This window comes from Rhipicephalus microplus, chromosome 2, assembly GCF_043290135.1.
Source record: "Rhipicephalus microplus isolate Deutch F79 chromosome 2, USDA_Rmic, whole genome shotgun sequence".
Taxonomy (NCBI): Eukaryota; Metazoa; Arthropoda; class Arachnida; order Ixodida; family Ixodidae; genus Rhipicephalus; species Rhipicephalus microplus.
In genome coordinates, this window is record NC_134701.1 from 167231145 (window position 1) to 167252848 (window position 21704).

The 21704-nt window shown below is 46.8% G+C and overlaps 1 protein-coding gene across 2 annotated transcripts in view; it reads right to left on the reverse strand.

Moving 5' to 3' along the window:
- Positions 1 to 2270: 2270 nt before the first annotated feature.
- LOC142796438 (Na(+)/dicarboxylate cotransporter 3-like) overlaps positions 2271 to 21704 on the reverse strand; it is a 136823-nt gene continuing 117389 nt past the window's right edge. The window contains exons 9-13 of one of the 2 annotated variants that reach the window (XM_075887061.1): positions 13228 to 13335; positions 12085 to 12262; positions 9512 to 9688; positions 3984 to 4106; positions 2271 to 2444 (exon numbers count right to left, since the gene is read on the reverse strand). In XM_075887061.1, coding sequence (XP_075743176.1) covers positions 2328 to 2444; positions 3984 to 4106; positions 9512 to 9688; positions 12085 to 12262; positions 13228 to 13335 — 703 coding nt within the window. In that variant the 3' untranslated portion in view covers positions 2271 to 2327. The remainder of the gene's footprint in view (positions 2445 to 3983; positions 4107 to 9511; positions 9689 to 12084; positions 12263 to 13227; positions 13336 to 21704) is intronic. The other variant, XM_075887062.1, reaches the window with a different exon arrangement.

The following is a 21704-nucleotide window of genomic DNA, read 5'->3' on the forward strand; positions in this document are numbered from 1 at the left end:
CTTTCGATCCAGCTTTCCGGGTCTTTCAGAGGCGGACCGCGGAAAGTTGGCGGGTTGCCGGAGCAGGAGTGATGCAGGCTGCATGGGGGCGATCATGGTTGCAGTAGTTGATGTCGGGATCCGGGTCTGCCTGGCTGCTTCAGGAAGGAGCCCGTGCTCTGGTAGTAGTCCCCTCTGCCTGCGGCTTGTTCGCTGATCAGGGTTAGCGTCCGTGTCTTCTTTGCCGCTTGGGCTGGGGTCGCGGCGTGAAGGGGGCGTCCGGAACATCAAAGAAGCAGCACCTCCACCAGATGTCACGGGGTCGTGACGTGGCCGAAGACAGGAGACTTTGCGTTAGAGATTAACTGTTTATTTGGGCGAACCTGTGCCCGGTAAACGGAAAGTCCGATTACAGTCGCAGTCTTGGACTGATAGAAAGAGAAGTTTATTAACTTCAAACTCAAAAAAACTCTTTACATCATTTTATACATACAGTGCTCGTTTAGACACCCCTCTTGTGCACTATGGGGCTGATAGCGGCAAACGGAGCTTCAACCGTCGATCAACTACTGACAAGCAGCGAAGCGCGTCGGCATCTATACTCGTGCTGTGGAATGTTCTAGCGTTATCGGTGGTGGTGGCGTAGGTTTCAGAATAATCTGTACAGTTCGCAGAGTGGGCGTGATCTTATCGAAACGATCTACCACAGTCCGGAAGCTTCTCGAAAACTGCAGGCGCGGTTTGCGCTGAGAATTGTGTAGTGTTTTGGGACGACAACAAAACTTGGGAAATGGAACGTGACAATATGATCATTTCTGTAGATGGGGGGAATGGGGGTCGGACAAAATGTCACCTAATGCTGCCCTGTGAAAGTGCGCATTTCCGATATGATATATAGGATCATTTCTGTAAAATTGGTCACAGAATTCGAGACGCATTGATACTGCTCTCCACGAGAACAAAAACCTGCACGCCGATTCTGCAATATAGATTTTGTTCCACAGTTACGTTCCAGTGCATGGCGATCCCTCGGTGTGGCTCGGGAAAAAAAAATCGGACACTACTCTCGTCTTCGTGGCTTACCGAACGAGTCGTACTGATCGTAACGGGCGAGTAAATAACGCGATTACCATGTAGCCATGCTACAAATATACCATTCGTCGTGAGATCGCGGGCCGCTTGCGAAACGTCAGCGGGCCGCCTGTCCGGGCCTCCTGCTTTACGGGAATCAGAGTAACCAGAGTAATCCGCTATACCGAGTTTCCAAATGAGGTTCAGTCACCTTACAGGTCGAATCTGTGGGTCGATTTCTTCGGTAATACGAGGCGTATTTCAAAGAGAGCCTCCCATAAACGGGCTGCGATTGTAGATTCCATCAAGCCGATTTAAGTGTGGTCAGAAAAAAAACACTGCGTAAATGCAGGTAACGCTTATCAAAATCATCTTTTTTTCGCATTTGCAGCTGGGAATTTGATCAACGACCGTAAGAGAGTCAATAAGTTTCCAACAGGGTACATTTTCAATTATTTAGAAAATTATCTTCTGTAAAATCACTACTGCTGAGAAGTTATAGGAGCTTTCTTTTTCTTTTGTTTGTCATGGGAAAAATCATTCTGAGTACGCAGCCATACGGGATATTCTCAATTTTGTGAGGTATATAACAGTTCTCTTTCCAGCTCTCGGTTGTGACTGCTAGCAGCGGCTATACCATTGCTTGCTACCAGATGAATATTCATTACCGATATTCAGCGAAGAACAACGTAATAATTCACTGAACTACCAATTATTAATTTTTATGCAGTAATGTCAGCTTCAAATATAGCGATAACCCCTGATTTCTGCTACCATGTCTGCTTAGTCTTGCACTAGGCGCACGCGCATGTGTGTGTGCGTGCTCAGAGATAGTGCATTGTACCAGGTCCAGTGCTTGTCATTTGAAATTCGTCATCAAAACTTCTAGTAAAACGACTGGTGAGCTCAATTTATCTAGATAACCACGTCACACCACTACCAATCTGACTGCTAAAGGTAACGTTGACTAATATTGATGAGCATGAATCTGGCATGGATGAAGAAGGTGACAAGTGATGTGGTTTACTTAACCGTGAATAGACGTTTCAGTTCGTTAGCCATGTACATTCATCAATACTCCCATTAGATGCGCAATGGAAGATATTCAGAAGATATGCCTTTGTAGCAATGTAACTTATGCGCAATGGTCGAGATCATTTTTGCATGTATGTGTCGGTTAAGAAAACCATAAAAAAAAACTTTCACTGAAATGTCAAACAACCAGTTAAAAAATGCTGTTTTTATGTCAAAACAGATCATCCACAATTCCGTGTGGCTCAGGGATGCCCTCTCATCGGCTGAGTGGTTATATTGAACACGGCCGGGGCTACGCTGTTCGTCATGGTTATGGCCGTCGTCACGAAAATGAGGTGGGCGAACAGACCGGACACGGCCTGCGAAAGCAGAACGATGCCGATAACAGCTGACGCACACCAAAACAGCACTGCGCTTCGAAAAACTCAAGAGCGAATTACCGCTGCCTTACAGGCATTACGTAATGCAGCATACTACCGAATTGTACGGGAAATCTCCTGCTCAAGTGACTAATTAAACGTGACACGAAATGCGTGCTAGCCTAAGTGCTGTCTGTTTCTGTTGTGACTGTAAATGAATGCGTGAAACTTGATAAAAGTGTACTTTCTTTTGATATGCTTTATATTGTTGCATAATCAACACTGATTCGAGAATCCTCAATGACAGATCTCATCGTTATGCTACGTGCCTTGAATCACCGTCTTAGGCGCGTACGGGAAACCCACTGTACTATTTTAGGTGTTTCGGCGGTCACGTGATTTTCAGTAAGCTACTCTAATGGCAACACGAGGCGATGCCACATCTCCACAAGCCACCCTATTTCGAGTCTCTTGCCCCAATTTGACCAACGAAAAAGTAAACTTAAGCACTTTCCGTGTTTCAAGCCAACTTTTTTTGTAATATCGGCGTCAAATAAAACCCGAACAGCCGTTAGCATTAGAAATGGTATAATGCATACCGCTCAGTCATCACCATTGACAGGATTGCAGCACTCCGGTACGGCAGCACTGCGTACGTCTAAGGATATTACTAAACAGTGCGCACTGTTAGTAATATCCCATTAGTAATGCTTACGGCCGTTCGCGTTTCATTTAACGCCAATAGCACACTTACACGTTGACGAGTCCACTTACTTTAGTAACACCCCTCTTTATTTACCATGTGTGCGATAAATTCTGTCTTGCGCAATATTAAGCGTCATTCACAAGCCTGTAGTTTACCTATTCATCACTCCTCCGAATACGTTGCAGTCGTTCACTACGCTTCCATTCTTAGGTATCCATACGGGGCTAATAGTATCGGCTTACGACCCTCTCAATTATACATGATCTCTCAAGCTTGATTTGTTCTTCCGTAGCTACGCCCAAGCATCGAGCAAACCCCTAATGCTATTTCCATCAGCACTGCCACCTGCATGTCACTCATCGCTACGCCTTTTATATTTCTGCCAATCGATTCTGGTATGGTCTATGCCTTTTGAAAAGCTTTTTTTTTCTTATGTCACTTTTTCAAGTTATCCAGATACCAAGGCGATGTACTGGGCCACTTGGTACATGTCGACACACATAAAAGGTCAGCGGGAAACACGAAATCGAAGGGAGAGCATGACGGGACAGGCTGGCGCTTACAACTGGTCTAAGTATGCTCGAAACGAAGACATGTAACCACCAGCAACGACCTTGCGCATGCGTGAAGCAGCCAATGCGTCATATAAAGCACAATCTTAACACAATATCATGGCGTCTATAAAAGGTCTTCTCCTTAGCCGGCAGTTGCACCGACGAGTCACTGACCCACTTGTTTTCCCTCTTCGTTCTCGTTAGTTGTCTTTTCGTATTTTTGGACGAGTATAGCATCACATGTAGATTTATTCGTCGCTAAAAAAAGCAGATGCTCACCAGGTTGCTGAGATTGATGCGCTCCTTGGCCATGAGCAGAGTGTTGGCCGGCGAGGACACAGAGAAGAACAGTCCCATCGAACAGCACAAGGTCACGGGTATTAGAAGCCGCAGGGGGTGCCACTGCACTCGTGATAAAGGCTTAAGATCACTGCCGTGAAATTAGAAGACTCATTTAAGCTAACGCAACCACTGACCGACACATATCCACACCGAACACTCCTAAACGCCCCGCTGTCTACGCAACAGCAACTATGAGTGCACATTCTACGCAGAAAACCGCAAACACGCCATGCGTGCTCTAACAAACCGGCTACCTTCACTACAAACTGTCTTGTATATTGATAACGAATGCCTTGCTTTTCGGGTGAAGCTTCTTTACAAGATAAGCGGGCTCAAGGGAATAAGTACTGCGCAGGTGCCGATCTCAAACATAGTGGGCGAGGAGGGTGTGTGAGGTTGATTTCTCGTTTTGTGTAGGCAAATTCTCTTTTGTTTCTTTCAGTGCCTGCGCAAATGCTTGTTTCGCAACGGTAGCCGTCGGTCCGCCTTAGTTCAGGGAGTTGCCGTGATACTACGCTACATGATGAGTAGCGTTGCTTGTGTCACACGTGCTTCAGAGCGCTTTCCCCCGGAGGTGCGATACGCATGTTTCCTGCTCTAATAACACACGTCTGTCAGTTTTGTTTCTTCGCGCTCCTTCATTACGGCTCGAAGCAACGCCGCCGCCGCATCACAGCGCAGCGCATGAAAAAGCGTTGCAGTGATGCTTCTCCATTCGCTACCCGCAGGGCGCGGGTTCGAATCCCGGCTGCGGCGGCTGCATTTCCGATGGAGGCGGAAATGTTGTAGGCCCGTGTGCTCAGATTCGGGTGCACGTTAAAGAACCCCAGGTGGTCTAAATTTCCGGAGCCCTCCACTACGGCGTCTCTCATAATCATATAGTGGGTTTGGGACGTTAAAGCCCACATATCAATCAATCTCCATTCACTGCCCGCATAGCGCCACAAACCATGACAGCCATCTCGAAACACCATATCTTTCCCAAAGCCAGCATGACCGCCAATATTGTGATCACGAAGTATGCAAGACGCCTCCCCATAAACTTGCACACAACTCAGATTTTTGTCGTGAGGCATTGCGTGAGGGGGTTTTCTCCTGTATGACCGCAAAGCACATGCGAATATCTGGCGATGGTTGAGAGCAGAAAAGGTATAAAGGATAGGGTAGTGAACGACTGGATCGGGTGCATCTGCCATGGCTGGCATTGATAAAACCGAAGAGACGTTGGTGTAGGACTCAACCAGGCAGTTTTTGCTGTGTGGTGTTTCCTTTCGGTTGGCTATCCGCGGGCGTGTTATTGCAAGTTTAGTTTTTATTTCTTGTGTAGACAGGTTTCCTAAAATAAAATATTTCCCTCAGTTTCACTTACGCTGTTGGTGCCTGCTTGATTGCATTCTGTCTGAGCTGCATGACATTGTGATTGGCACTATATATCACATGACATGCCACACTTACGACATATCTCAGATAATGGGAAACCAATACAAAGTACCCCTTTCACTTCAATCCCGACCCTCCATCGAATAGTGCAAACTTCACTATTCAGTCCCCTTCCCCTCCCCAACGCCGATTGTTGACTGGGTGAAGAGGCTGGCATGATGCGGTGACTTCTTCAGCTGGTAATGGTCACCCACTAGAGTTCGAAAAATGTAGCAACTAGAAAACTTTGCCCCGTATCTACATGTTTCACTGCAAATGTCGTCGAAAAACGATAGTCTTACGTCTGGGGAAAGTGAACAAAATGTTTATTTTATCTGCGCGATAAAATCGGTGAATTGTATTCTGTAGGCACTGCGTTAGATAGTCTCGATCTGTGCAGCCAAGGTGAACGAACATCAAGGTACGTTAGACAAGAGTGCTATTTAGCAGTTATCCCCGAAAGTGAAGGAAGGCGTGCGCGCCTGTTTCGGAGGCGATAAGGTGTATAACGCAAAGTGACCAGCAGGTGCTACTACCGTGTCGTCTTAGCAAAGCCTTTGAAACACCTGCCTTTTTAAACACCGTGTTGCATTGTCAGCGCAGCGTCATGAACGCTACGGTCCTTAGAATTACTTATGTATGCCTTCTCTAGTATAAAGACACACATACAAAATATTGACGTGTTGCTATCGTGCCTCAGATTTGCGCAATAATTGATCTTTAATTGACAATCGCACAAGTATGAACGCTGAAACTTGAGCAAAATTTGTGGGCGCGGCGGATGGGGTTGGCCGCTTGGGGTATCGTTTGGAGCCGTTTGGAGAATCGTTACGGCGGACAAACAGACAAATTTACAGACAGACACACTAAAATTTTTGCGTCGAAGTACCCTAAGAAATGCTATCATCTTTAATAAATTTATGTTATCATCGTTCACGTCATTATCATCATGATCTTTCATGCTGGTTTGCGGAACACCTCTGGGAGCGCCTTTCTGCACCATGTTACTGCAGCGTAGCAGTGGCAAAGTTATATACGCTCTTCATAATGTGTGTGTGCGTGTGCGTGCGTGCGTGCGTGTGCGTGTGTGCGTGTGCGTGCGTGCGTGCGTGTGCGTGCGTGCGTGTGCGTGCGTGCGCGTGTGCGTGCGTGCGTGCGCGTGCGTGCGTGCGCGTGTGCGTGCGTGTGCGTGCGTGCGTGTGTGCGCGTGCGTGTGCGTGCGTGCGTGTGCGTGTGCGCGCGTGTGTGCGTGCGTGTGTGTGCGCGTGCGTGTGCGCGTGCGTGCGTGTGTGTGCGCGTGCGTGTGCGTGCGTGCGTGCGTGTGCGTGTGTGCGTGTGTGCATGCGTGCGCGCGTGCGCGTGCGTGCGTGCGTGCGTGCGTGCGTGTGTGTGTGTGTGTGTGTGTGTGTGTGTGTGTGTGTGTGTGTGTGTGTGTGTGTGTGTGTGTGTGTGTGTGTGTGTGTGTGTGTGTGTGTGTTGTAAAGCAACGTTTTGGTTGCAAGACACCTCTTTTACTTGCCGAGCCTCTGCCCCCAACACAGGTCAGACTGATGATGATGAGTATGTACATATGGTAAGATGACGCGTATCAATAATGCTCACACTTATTTCCTCCCCACGCGTGAGCAACCAGCCCGGAAGCGTCTTAGACGGAAACGGAACGTCGAACGAATGGCTTCAGACGTGATACGTGGACAATCTCCGAACCACGACAGCGACGATCCGAAGAAAGGTCGGTGGGAGTGACACGATAGTTCACTGGGGACGTTTGTTCATTGATTGTATAGGGCCCAATAAAGCGTGACTGAAACTTGTCACACAATCCTGGAGTACGAATGGGCGTCCAAAGCAACACTTCATCCCCCGGACTGAAGCAGACGTCGCGATGAGAGCTGTCGTAGCGTTGCTTGCGGTCTTGCTGAGTGGCTTCTGTATTAAGGCGAGCCCTTTGCCGACATTCTTCGAGCCTTGTGATGAACTGCTCTGATACGGTTGCCGAGGCGTCGGTTGGCACATTTAGGAAAGAGACGTCGATGGTGAATATCGGTGAACGGCCGTACCCGAGCTAGAAAGGCGAGTAGCCAATAGTTCTTTGAACAGCGGTGTTATGGGCAAACGTCACAAAAGGCAAAATGGTATCCCAGTTGTCGTGGTTTGGTGCGATGTACATCGACAGCATGTCTATTAGTGTCCGATGAAATCTCTCTGTCAGCCCATTAGTTTGGGGGTGGTAGGCTGACGTCGTCTTGTGTACTGTACCACAGGTTGTGAGCAGGGTTTCGATTATGGTGGACAGGAACGTCTTGCCGTGATCACTCAGGAGAACGCGAGGTGCACCTTGATGCAATAAAATGGCGTTGAGAAAGAAGTCTGCGACGTCTGAAGCAGAACTTGTGCGCAGTGTAGCAGTCTCTGCATACCTTGTCAGGTGGTCGACAGGAGTCACAATCCAATGATTACCTGCTGGCGTGATGGAGAGAGGTCCGAGTAGGTCTATGCCAACGATGGCAAAAGGAGTCTCGGGACATGGGATAGGTTGCAGAAGGCCAGCAGGAGACGAAGTTGGTCGCTTCCGCCGTTGACACAGATGGCAAGATGCAACGTACTTGGCCACAAAGGTAGAGATGCCCGGCCAGAAGAAACGGTTTCTGATGCGGCTTTGTGTTTTGTGAAATCACAAGTGGCCTGCACATGGGTCGTCGTGAAAGGCTTCGAGGACTTGATGACATAGAGAACGCGGAAGTACTAGAACCCAGCGGTGTCCATCAGTAGTTTAAACGTAACGATGGAGCACATTGTTACCGAGCTTAAGTTGCCGTAGTTGTTGGCACAATCTAGCATTAGGAGTAGGTGATATGTCATTTAGGCGTTGGATAATGCGATTGCAATATGTATCATCACGCTGGCGTGTGGCGAACTCGGTGTAGCGATTTGAAGCCGGCGTTTCGACAACCGGCGTTTCGATATGTATATATGTACGTATGTATGTATGTATGTATGTATGTATGTATGTATGTATGTATGTATGTATGTATGTATGTATGTATGTATGTATGTATGTATGTATGTATGTATGTATGTATGTATGTATGTATGTATGTATGTATGTATGTATGTTCCTTTTCATCCATGGTTCTACTTTTCCTAGCGTAGGGTAGCCAACCGGGCACACGTCTGGCTTACCTTCCCGCCTTCATCTTCCTCGTTCGCCTCCCCCTAGTTTATACTAAAGCTACCATTACTTTCGAGAAACCCTCCCCGAAATCCACCGCAAATTTCGTAAAGGCAGGAGTTTTTAGAATATCCAACTTGAACGAAAATGTATTTTATTGTGCGAGTGAACGATAAATATCTCGAAATTTCTGATATTCATAGGATTTTATCTGAGGCTACATGACTTCACAATTTCTCGGCTTCAATTTTTGAAGAGTAGAATGTGTGTTAGAAAGAAAATGCTTGTACATTTATTGATTACTGGACTGGTTGCCTCTATTTATTCTGGAAGCAACGAGTGACTCCTCGGACAATCCCTGGAAGCAAACTATATACCACACAGATGAAACGCTTCAATGGGTCGCTCTCACATTTCAGCAAGCATGGCACAAGTCTTCAAATTTTTATGCTCCTCACGACTCTGTTGATAATATTTTCCGTTCTCTTTCATTTGGGCTATCATTTCATAGGGCAGATACAAGAGCCACATTGTTTTGCATATTCTAAAAATATAGCTTTTGCAAGTACATCTTACAATATTTAACCCCCGACGTATGCTGGAGACTGGCCGTGAGAAATTTTTGTCTTTTATTTATTGACATTCCAAATCACTAGTAGGCTAGCCATCATTCTTTCATTTGATGTTCCTGTTCCATTAATTACTTTTTAAGCACAAGCAGCTATCTTGAGACAGCCTTTGGCAGCGGATAAAAAAGTTTTGATTGAGTGGTCATGATGTTGCGATCAAAAGTATAAATATATGAGTGCGAGCCGATGCTAGCAGGACAAAATTAAGGGCTACCGTGGTTTCCGTGAATCCTAATTCAGCTTACGTGAAATGACTCGCACAGCTTGAGCACGAAAGGCGAGATGACGCAACAGAGTGCGACACCCCCTCTGAGCTCGGCGCCTATGGAGACTACAATGCAAAGCACCACTTGCAGGAAGTTCAGCGAGAGCTGCGGCGTCGCTGGTACACTCGACGACAGGAAGGACACCAAGGACGTCTTCTGCGAATGCGGATGCCGAGAAAATCGTAATACTTGGGTAACAAAGATAAGCAAAACTAAACCAATCTAATCAATTATAGTCCAAGCGCTGTACGAGCGCACCCCTCTAGCGCGAGAGGTACCGTGCTCGATTTCAAATGCCGCCATGCATTCACCTCTTTTTCTCATGGGAAGAGAAGTGCCCTAACGTAGTGCTCAGAGGTACACGTGCTCACCTCAAGAAGATGGCCTCCCTTTTTTTTCTCCCTTTTTTCCGCCCCCTCTCACGACGCTGCTCTGCATTCGAGAACGAGCTCTAGGAAATCACGGATTTCTTAAGCTTCACATGTTATCTCTCTATTCAATTGTCTTTTCCTTTTCGTTGCTAAGGATACCGGTGTGTGAACATGCACTCTATTGTGTATTCTTTTCATTTCAATTTCCTTCGTCGTTAATGTTACTTGTCCTAAAGTTACAGTCTTTCTCCTTGTGGTCTATGTATTTTTGTTACCACTATTTTCACATGCAGTATCTTGTGTGTTTACCCTATTTTATAGTTTTCTGTGTTTTATATGCTGGAAATAGCATTCAATCTTGATTCATTCTCCTTTCACAGACCTGTTTCAAATTGTTTTCACAGTTTGCTCTACATTTTCTATTGTGCATTCTACTATACATACGGCTTGTAAGGCAAGCTGGCAAATTCAAATAAATAAAGATAGATAGATAGATAGATAGATAGATAGATAGATAGATAGATAGATAGATAGATAGATAGATAGATAGATAGATAGATAGATAGATAGATAGATAGATAGATAGATAGATAGATAGATAGATAGATAGATAGATAGATAGATAGATAGATAGATAGATAGATAGATAGATAGATAGATAGATAGATAGATAGATAGATAGATAGATAGATAGATAGATAGATAGATAGATAGATAGATAGATAGATGGATGGATGGATGGATGGATGGATGGATGGATGGATGGATGGATGGATGGATGGATGGATGGATGGATGGATGGATGGATGGATGGATGGATGGATGGATGGATGGATGGATGGATGGATCGATGGATGGATAGATAGATAGATAGATAGATAGATAGATAGATAGATAGATAGATAGATAGATAGATAGATAGATAGATAGATAGATAGATAGATAGATAGATAGATAGATAGATAGATAGATAGATAGATAGATAGATAGATAGATAGATAGATAGATAGATAGATAGATAGATAGATAGATAGATAGATAGATAGATAGATAGATAGATAGATAGATAGATAGATAGATAGATAGATAGATAGATAGATAGATAGATAGATAGATAGATAGATAGATAGATAGATAGATAGATAGATAGATAGATAGATAGATAGATAGATAGATAGATAGATACGCTCAAAGTCGCTGAAGTTCGCTAAAAATGCTTCGCATTTTGAATATTATAAAAAAGCCCGGAACTTGTGCAACAGAATTCATTACGAAGGGATGAATATATTGTTCTTGTGTCATGTCCTAAATTAGTACATTTTACAATATTTTTATCCCGCTCATCTTTAGCAAGGTTTTCGAAAAACTCGAAGGCAAGATTAAGGTTATACTTCCTGCAGTCACGCTTCATTATAGCTCTTTCAAAGTAAACAACTCTAGTATTATGTTTTAGATCCAGCTGGAACCAAAAGCAAGAGTTCTGCGTTTATTTGTGTTTGTCAAATAACTGTAGGTAGAAACTCCTTTCTGAGCCGTAGTAAGCCAGCTGAGCACAAGTCATCACGTGATTTTTAATTTTTTGAGCCGCCACGCCGGACACGATAAGGAATATCGATGGCATTGCCTGTAGCTATATGCAGCAACGCGCACATTTCTCCTGAAAGATTTATTAGTTTTCTTTTACAGCGGTATTGGTCGCTCTAAAATTTCCGAAAAAGTGTTTTTTGCCGCTACTTTACAATATTGTTACGGGGATTGCAAACACACGGAAGAAAGAGACGAGTGTATTACCAATATTTACAAGTAGGTGAGAACCACCAGGGCTACCAGCCTTTCGCGCGCTCAGTCCGCTTCTTCCTCTTCGATTTGTCTACGACGGTGGGGCCATGCCCACTGCCTCGTAACAATATCACACACGTCAAAGATATATACTTGCCTACTGTTTAAAGCATAAAATTTGAACTTGCAGCAGCCTATTGAAAAATAAATAGTAAGAAATCAGGTGCACGTCTTCGCTGAGCCGGATTTCTCCCACCATCTGCCAGAAACTATAAAAAGCAGCCAACCTCCATTTCGGTGCGCGACTAATTTGAAGATGCCGTTTCTTCTTCTTTATACGGCATGCCCCATGTAATTCCAACAGCCCATCGTAGTTCCGAATCAACGTATACGGCTCTGTACCTGCATTGCCTTCGTCAGGGCGAATCCCGAACCCATGACGAGCAGAGTGCTCCACGGGATGGCCATCTCCATTTCAGACCAATAGGCGATTTTGTCGTAGCCGCTGGACGTCACCGACGGCAACATGATGAGGACCAGGATGACCGAAGTGACGAATGGTGTCGTTTCGTCTATCCATCTGGGACAAAAGGAGACGTTACATTCAAGTGCAGCTGGTACTCAGCAAGGATTAAGAGGACGAAATGCTCTATCAGTCAATCGATTGTGATATTACTTGACAAACAAGCAGTTTACCTGGACCATAATGTAGGATTGAGTGGCTTATGAATAAGGCTCCGTCTTCATTATGAAGCTGCGAGAGATATTTTTGTGCGAGGAGCGAACCGTGTAAAATCGAAATGGCAGACAGATTACAAACAGAAGTTCAGAAAGAACTTTTAATAAGTATTCGCTAATTTTGAGTGATTGTTAATAATTAGTGACAATTTATAATGTTAATGAAGTCTCCTACATTTCAATTGCGGAGAGGTTTTAGTGAAAAAGGCGGCACACATCTGAGGTAGCACGAACCATGTTCGGCCATGAATTCGATATATCGATTGACTGATTATTTCAGGAAATAGGGACAATGCAGAAACATCAAGAAGCATTTTACTACCCAGTCATTATGATGGGATTTGATTGAGAGTGCAATACCACCATTGCTCGATCAGCATTCGGTGACGCGCCATGGTGGCCTAGTGGCTAAAGCACTAGACTGCTGATGCACTTGTTGCGGGATAGAATTCAGGCCGCGGCGACCGCATTTTCGACGGGGGCGAAAATGCTTTAGGCCCATGTGCTTAGATTTAGGCGCACGTTAAAGAACCCCAGGTGGTCCTGGAGCCCTCCAAAACATGTCTCTCATAATTAAATGCTGGCTTTGGGACGTTAAATCCCGGCGATTAGTATTATCGCTCAGCATTGAGCATTTAAAAATATGAATATATTGGAGCACCTTAATATGGGTCACCGCGAGCTCATCCATAACATATCGGCTGTGTGAATAACTATTACATTCTAGTATCACTGAGTAATAGTTTTGTGACGTCAATCAGCGTGAGCGCGTTTTCGGTAAGGGTGGATCACGATACAGAGACTTACTTGGTCAGGCCGACAAACTTTGCCAAGCCAAGTCCGTAGTCCGACCACTCAAAGTAGACTATCAGGAGGACAGTGGCGTATATTAAGATCACGACTCCTTCTCGTGGCCTGAAAATGTTTTAGTAAAAAAATAAAGTTATCTTTAGAACGCAGAGCCACTGCTAGGAGGCAGCACCGGGTCGGTTTAGTTAAAGCCACTGAAATTTTTAGCGAAGCGTATGAAACCCTCGCTTTTTCATTCGTAGCGTCCGATATTGTGCGTGCATCGTAATAATCACTTCAGTCTTAAAACTAGGTATTTATATTTTCTGAATAAAAAGACACACTGCCGAAAACTTATGTAATAACACTGCACCTCAAAATGATTAATATTTGGTTTTTGGTTGACAATGTTTACAAGTATGAACGCAGCCACCAGATAAAGATCGGTGGGCGTTGAGACAGGCCCTTTCACCGGGTGGCTAGGCTGAATCGTTAAACAGAAACTATGTGAGCTTCGGAATATTCGACGAATTCGTTTAGGAGATGTGCTGGGACGGCTTTATTCTCCCCCGCAGTAGAGAACCATGTGCTCTAAATTGCGAAATGCCTTTTCTAAACACAATAACAACTTGTTTGACGAGTAGACATGGGCTTTCTCCCCACTTCATATCGGTTGCAACAAAAGAGGTTGAAGAAAAATTGCTGGAGTGGACATTATTACCATCGAGTGAAGCCGTGCCTATGGCAAGATGGGGGCTTTGTTGGCCATCTTATCAGAGGCACGATAACGTATGACCGTTCAGCGATTAAGACAGAGAAGTTTATTGTAAACTGGTAACAAAATTTGAGGTGAGTGCAACTGTCTGGTGTAACAAACCCACTTCAGTGGCGTGTACAAACAACGGAACCTAGAGAGGATGTAACACACAGCACTTCAATATTCTCACAGATAACGAATCACTCAAGAAAAGATAGACACGGATCGTTTCCTTCGCGTCCCTAAGCAGTTTAGTGCGGAAACTTTTTCGGGTCACAAAGGGCTCCAAATGCGTCTTAGTGTTACAAGTTTTCCTTAGTAAGCCTCTAATATGAGGCAAAGTTCTTTGGATATTCAGTCACCCATGCAAGTTTCAGTGTGTTCTTTTTTCGGGAACAACTATATTTTAATATAGAATTAACGTAGCATTTACACTAACATATCAAAGCCACTTGATCTCTAAGTGGACACTACGAGAAAAGAGCATGTTTCCGACATCGTGGGAGGCAAACGCTGGATTTACTTCTGCTGGCAAGGCATTGCGGGGGCTTGCACTCCAGCAACTGTTCTTGAAACCTCCTTGGTTGCAACGATGGCAGGTGGTACGCCCCTCCACTTGCCCCAACTGCGTCATGGTTGAAACCAACCGACATGCGACGATTGAATGTGTGGTCGCCCGCCTTTTCTGGCGTGCGGTCCATGCTGGTTTTCGCGGACAGAGCGTGCGAACATTCGTGTCCGGCAGCTGACTTCCGCGTGGGCACTTCTCGGCTCTCCTAATATTGGCGGGGCTGTTCAACCATTGGCGAAACCGATGCGACGCCGTGGCTGGGAATTGCCACCGGCGTGCCTTGTGGCTGATACTGGGAAGAATGAGATGGGGGATCCTCACGTATTTCTCTGAGGAGCTTTTTAGGAGCTAAGCTCCTTATAGCAGCACCCGTTCGTCCCTCGTAGCAATAGTAGTAGTATGTAACCAGTCTTACATTTTGACCTCCAAGGTGGTACCGGGAGATTTTTTCTGTGCGTTGTTGAACAATAAAAAATTCGCAGCGTGCGCGTTCACTAAAAGCCGAATTCTCCTGTCTCTCATTCCCCCTTAGCAGCCATTGGCATGTATATCGAGCACTATCTGACAAGAAAGGGTTGCTACGTTATACTCGCTGGGCGTAACCTCCTTGGTTTTAGAAAGGTTTAGCGAGCGTTGGGCCGCAGTGCCATGAATACAGTGAACTAGTATATACCATGAATTCGAGGTGGTTAAAGGTGGGAAGTAGACACGAAGCGCAAGCCGTAAGAAAGTGTGCGTGTGCCTCCTCTCGTTCAGTCCTTGGAATGTCCGCTGGATAGTAGTGCATATGCGGAATATATGATGAAAAGATGCGAGATGGTGGTACTTGGAGTGTTGAACAGGTGGACGAACGGACACACAGACAGGTGCATGGACGGATGCACGGATGGCTGCACGGACGGATGGTCGCATAGACGGACGCAGGAGCAGATGCATGGACGAATGCAGGGATGGACGCACAGATGGACGCGCGGACGCACGAAAAGACGCACGCACGGACGGTCAGATGGACGCACGGACGGCCACACAGGCGCACGCATGTACGGACGGAATGCCCTTGTCTTTGAAACATCAGTCCTTTCACTCTGCGTTGGTCTGCGCTGTCTTATTCAGGGGGTTGATGTTGTCTTGACATTTTGCATCTTCGCAAATATATGCCGTGCCAACCGCAGTCTCTCTAATCTGGACTTCTGTGGCTTACCCGAAGTGCCGTAGTTTTGATAAGAACTCGCAGTAGGCTTTCGTTTTCTCGTTGACATTGAATTTATCTTCCATTGGTGAAATGGCCTTGATTTCCTTTCATCAAGTATTCGGTTGCACAGACGTGAAGACTGCAATACAACAAAATCTCGCGTATTCGGCGTGCAATCATCCTCGAGCTCTGGTGTGTCATCTTTTGGATTTCCAGATGCCTTCTGCTTTTCCTTTGTACAAGTCTCTTCCAGTATGTGCACTTGAGTTCCTGTAACTGCCGTGTCCTTTGCTTCATTATTAGTATACGCTGATGGAAGTTCTGAAACCATGAGCCAGTTCATTGGAAGTAGTGGTTCTGTACGTGCTTGGTTGCTAGCTACGGTGGTGAAATCGGCAACTTTCCGGCTTCCAGCTCGTTCAGCAATTCATCGGGAGTCTGAGTCGTCTAGCTGCTGTAGAAAAAAAATTGCTGTTGAAGAAGAAAAGGCTAGATAGTGGCGCCACAGATGAAGAGTGCACGCTAACTTGTACTTCTGTCGAAATCTCTTGCCTCATGGCCTCCAAGCGAGCTTGTCGAGCATTTAATACGTCCGCGATCTTATATTCTACGCTGACCTTTGCTAGAATGATCTGATGTTCATAAAGCTCTGCTTCGCCCGTCTCAGTTTCCAAGCAATCGATATGAACTGCGTCTTCTACTTTCTTGTCGAGTTCTTTAGGAAGCTTCTAATGCTCAATCAAAATTCGATGAGTATATCGTAACTCACTTACTGACGGACGCTCCACGTATATTGGACGTTCAATGCCGGCGATGGCTTCTGTGACGGCCTTGCGCACTTCATTCCGCCTTGCGAACAGGGTCTACATTATCCGTTCCAGTGTCGGAAACGTGAGAAGTCACTGGCCGGTCACGTCACTAGGTGAAGTCGTAATGAACGTTGTGTCCGTCCCAAACGCTTCGCAGCACGAAGTCTCAAGCGATGTGGAGGTGTCATGCTTCTTGATCTGGTTTTCGGGCATGGTTTGGCTTCGCAAATCAGCTTTAGCCACGGCGGCTTCACAAAAGTCCTCGAGGCTACGACTGCGGTCGAAATTCATGAAGTACGCTCCGTCTCAGGTCCTTCCTCCCTGGTTTCTCGGCACCAAAATGTTGAGGAAAGGACGAGCTGCCGTGCCCATGGCGAAGCTCCCCTACGACCTTTTTCTTTATTCCGAACACTGTTCTTATCCTAATGATGATATCACCACTCCTCGTCTTGTACATAATTTTCAACACAAAGAATAAATAAACGTTTTCCAAACAGAGGGGAGTTGGACGCTAGGAGTCGCAGAGTGCGGACGCACGTTGTGTAGGCTCCGCAGTTTTCAAATGATTTTTGTTAAAAAATTGCAAAACTTGGCTAAAGTCTCTACGCCAATCGAAGGAGGAAGTTCAGCCGAACACCTGGATACCAACTATTGCAAGGTGGGCCCGCTTTTTCGGCACTGACACCGATAATTCTGAGTCGCCACGAAGATCAAACATTGCGTCTGCCGCCGCAGCGGCGGGGAGAGCTAGGTCCAACGCGTCGACGAGGACGCCTGGGGCGACCCCGGAACGCCTCGACAGCGCGTCTAGCACCACGATGGAGGTTGTAAGCGTGGAAGGAGAAGATATGCAACCGGAGGACTTTACTAACGACGCCGGATGGTGCGAAGTCCGCAGAAGAAACATCACGAAAACATCTGGAGGGATTTCAGGCCCGAAGAGAACCATGCTAAGAGACGCTGCTGCGCCGACGGGCGCGCCTGGGGACAGCAAGTGGAAAGGTGAACGAACCATACGACAAATTGCTAATGCAAGCAGACTTCCTCGTCTACCGGCAGAAGACTACAAAGTGATCGTGCGACCACGAGGAGGACTCAGCGTTTCGGAGCACAGGCAGGCACGCATATACTGCTGCCTGAGAAACGCCGCTGGCGTCGGTCGCGAAGCAGCAGAAGAAGACAGTATATGCATAAACTACAAGCAGAATATCGTGGTCGTCAGCACGCCGTCCGAAGAGCGAGCCAGGCGGTACGGAGCCATCACGAAGATTCGAGTGGGAGAGCAAGAACACGAAGCCAGCGCCTACAGAGCAGCGCCGGAAAACACATCTAAGGGACTCATAAGAGGGATATCCCAAGAGGAAAGTTCCGAAGATATTATAGACAACCTAGTGACAGCAAGAAACCCAAGCATATTACACGCGAAGAGGATGGGCAACACAGACAACGTAATCGTGCTCTTCGACGGACTTCACGTGCCGAGATACGTGAAATACGGAGCGCTCATCGTCCGGTGCTCGCTATACAGAAAACACATTGACATTTGCTACGAATGTGGGAGGCTGGGACACAGGGCGGACCATTTGCCCCAACCCAGACGAAAAAATATGCAGAGGATGCGGCGTGGCCAACCCGCCGCAAGAACACCAGTGTGAAGCAAGATGTCAGCTATGCGGGCAAGCTCACTTTACGGGAGACAGACGCTGCAAGGCAAAGTACAAGATACCGTATTTGGTCCGGCGAAGACGCTGGGAGCGACGAAGAAGAGAAGAAGCGGAGGCCGAAACACCATACGGCATCAACGACTACAACAAACGAGCTGGCAAAGCAACGAGCGAGAACACCCAGGGATCAGAAGGCCATCGCACAGAAGGCTCACCCCCGGGACCATACGAGGGGGACAGTCGGGAGCAGCCCGGTCGCAGACCAAGGTCGAGGACCCGGTCCAGAACCCGTTCGAGAACCCGATCGAGAACCCGATCGAGATCCAGGGCAACGTCAAGATTGCAATCCAGCCGAGGAGCGGTAGAAACTCAGGCACAGGTGAGCTTTGCAGACGCGGTCTCTGGCACTGCTGTTAAACCTACACGCGCGGGGTCCGCCTTAGAACAGGAAATAACACAGATCAGACAGTTGTTAGAGCAAATAAAGCGAGAAAACGCGACGCTAAGGGAAGAGGTAAAAATGCTTAAAGTAGAAAACGCTAAGCTTAAGAACCCAAAACACTCAGAGATGACCCATACCACGCCAACACCCATTAGGGCGTCGACACCTCTTCGAGCTCCGGCGACGCCCGTTCCCGCGTCGATGAGTGGAGAAACGCCACCGCATAAACGAAGGGCAAAGGAAAACGCCGATGAGCAAAGCGACTCTACACTCGGAGAAGTAAAAGGCATGTTTCAGGAAATGTTCGTAGGTTTACAGCAGCAATTCATGCAGATGCGCGCGGACCTACAACAGCAGATAACGCAGATGCGAGATGAAATGTCTCAGAGGTTCGACACCCTCGAGGGTAGGGTAGGGCAGCTGGAAAACGTCTCGAAAGACGCCCGACCCGCAGGAGCGAGGCCGGTCAAGAGCAAGCCGTACAGCAGACCACCTGCGGCTGAGAACAGCTGCATAGAAAACTCGAGTAGCCAACATGACGCCGCCTAATGAATACACGATTTGGCAGTGGAATTGTCGTGGGTTTCGTCGTAAGCGGGGTAACCTGCAGCAATTCGTAAAAACCAAGCAAGCACCAGATGTAATCGCCCTCCAGGAAACTGGGGGGACCGCAAAATTATCAGGATACAAATCATATAGCACTTTAGCTGAAAAAGCAACAGTAACCACACTGATACATCGTAATATAACGGCTGTAGAACACGATACTGGCGTACGCAACATAGACCACGTCCTACTAGAAATTCTCCCGTCTCGAAAAAAGGAGGGAAGCTTGTTTGTGCTGAACGTGTACAGTCCACCACGACAAAAGGTAAAGTTTGGCTCGCTTTTCCGCAAAGTGCTAAACGTAGCGGGCAGACAAGCACTGATCGTCGTGGGCGACTTTAACGCACCACACGCCGCCTGGGGTTACACCATCGAAAACGTTAAAGGCCGCAACCTGTGGAACGACGCGCAGCACGAGGAGCTCACGCTAATAAATAACCCACAAGACCCTACCAGAATGGGGAACAGCGTCAGTAGAGACACCACGCCGGACCTTACATTCATAAAGAATATATCCAACCCTCATTGGACCAACACTAACGTAAATCTAGGCAGCGATCACTACATTGTATGCACAATTTTACAAGCAGGTCCGCGTAAAAAGAAAGGTAGAAAAATAATGTTAACCGAGTGGGACACCTTTCGTAAGATAAGAGAGGACGATGCTACAGAGACCATCAAAGATATACAGAAGTGGACAGACACACTCCAGCGTAGCGTGCAGAAAGCCACCAAACATGTTCCCGAAGAGGCAGGAATGGAAGAAATGGACAGCAAGCTCTTACACATGTGGGAGGCAAAACGCAGCCTGCAAGAGCGCTGGAAAGGTCAAAAACACAACCGGCGTCTAAGAAAGAGAATCGTCGCGCTCGACAGAGACATAGAAGACTACGCAAATAGGCTGTCCCAGCAGCAGTGGGCAGGCATGTGCACTTTAATGAACAGGCAGTTCGGAATGTCCAAAACTTGGAACATTCTCCGAGGCCTCCTTGATCCAGAAGGCACGAAAACAACACAAAGACAAAACCTGCAACGGATACTACACAGCTACGCAGGTACAGAAGCAGAGCTCTTACGCGAGCTACGCCAGACATACGTAGGAGATGCCACAAAGGCACGACTCCCAGAGTACGAAGGGAAGGATAACGTCGACCTCGACGCCTCCATAACAGAGGCAGAGATTCGATACGAACTCGGACGACTCAATCCCAAGTCCGCCCCGGGTCCCGACGGTATAACAAATAAAACACTTCGCAACTTAGATGACGAATCCGTCACTGCTCTCACAAAGTACATAAACGAATGCTGGGAGAAGGGCGCCATACCCCAGCAATGGAAAACCGCCAAAATCATATTAATACCCAAGCCGGGCAAAAAGCCGCTCATCGGAAATCTCAGGCCCATTTCATTGACGTCCTGCATTGGAAAGCTCATGGAAAAAGTAATTTTAACGCGTCTCGTCAGATACATGGACGACAACGAGCTATACCCACACACCATGATCGGCTTTCGACCAAGACTCTCGACGCAAGACGTCATGTTGCAGCTAAAGAATCAAATCATAGACGCCGAAACGCACACCCTGGATACAAAAGCCATTCTGGGCCTTGACCTGCAGAAGGCATTTGATAACGTCACCCACGAGGCCATATTGCGCAACTTGCAAAACCTACACGTAGGTCGGAGAGTGTACGATTACATAAAAGATTTTCTCACCAACCGTAAAGCTACAATCATGGCCGGGGAAGCGGAATCCGAAGAATTCGTTCTAGGCAACAAGGGAACACCACAAGGTTCGGTGCTTTCCCCTTTCCTATTCAACGTGGCGATGCTTGGTTTACCCTCAGAGCTGGAACGCGTCGAAGGGCTTCAGCACAGTATCTATGCGGATGACATCACCCTATGGGTGACGGGCGGGAGCGACGGTCACATAGAAGAGATTTTACAACAAGCAGTAAATACGGTAGAGCGATACGTGGAGAACAATGGCCTAAAATGCTCTCCTCGAAAATCGGAGTTATTACTCTACAGACCTACAAGCAGAGGTCGCAAGCGCATTCACGAACGACACAACATCACAATCTTAGCAGGAGGTTACCCAATACCTCAGGTACAACACATAAGAGTTCTGGGACTCCGAATATCCGAGAACGGACATAACGGGGAAGCAATAAAGTTCCTGGATAACAACACCCAACAAACCATTCGAATGATTCGAAGAATCGCCAACAAAAACTACGGCGTGAAAGAACACAACTTAGTGCAGCTCATCCAAGCCTTCGTCGTCAGCCGCATAGTGTATGTGACCCCATACCTCAAGTTGCAAGTGGCGGAAAAACAAAAGATAGAATGCATAATTAAAAAAGCATATAAGCAAGCCCTCGGATTACCGATCACCACGTCTAACGAAAAGTTCGAAGCGTTAGGAATGCATAACACGCTAGACGAACTTAT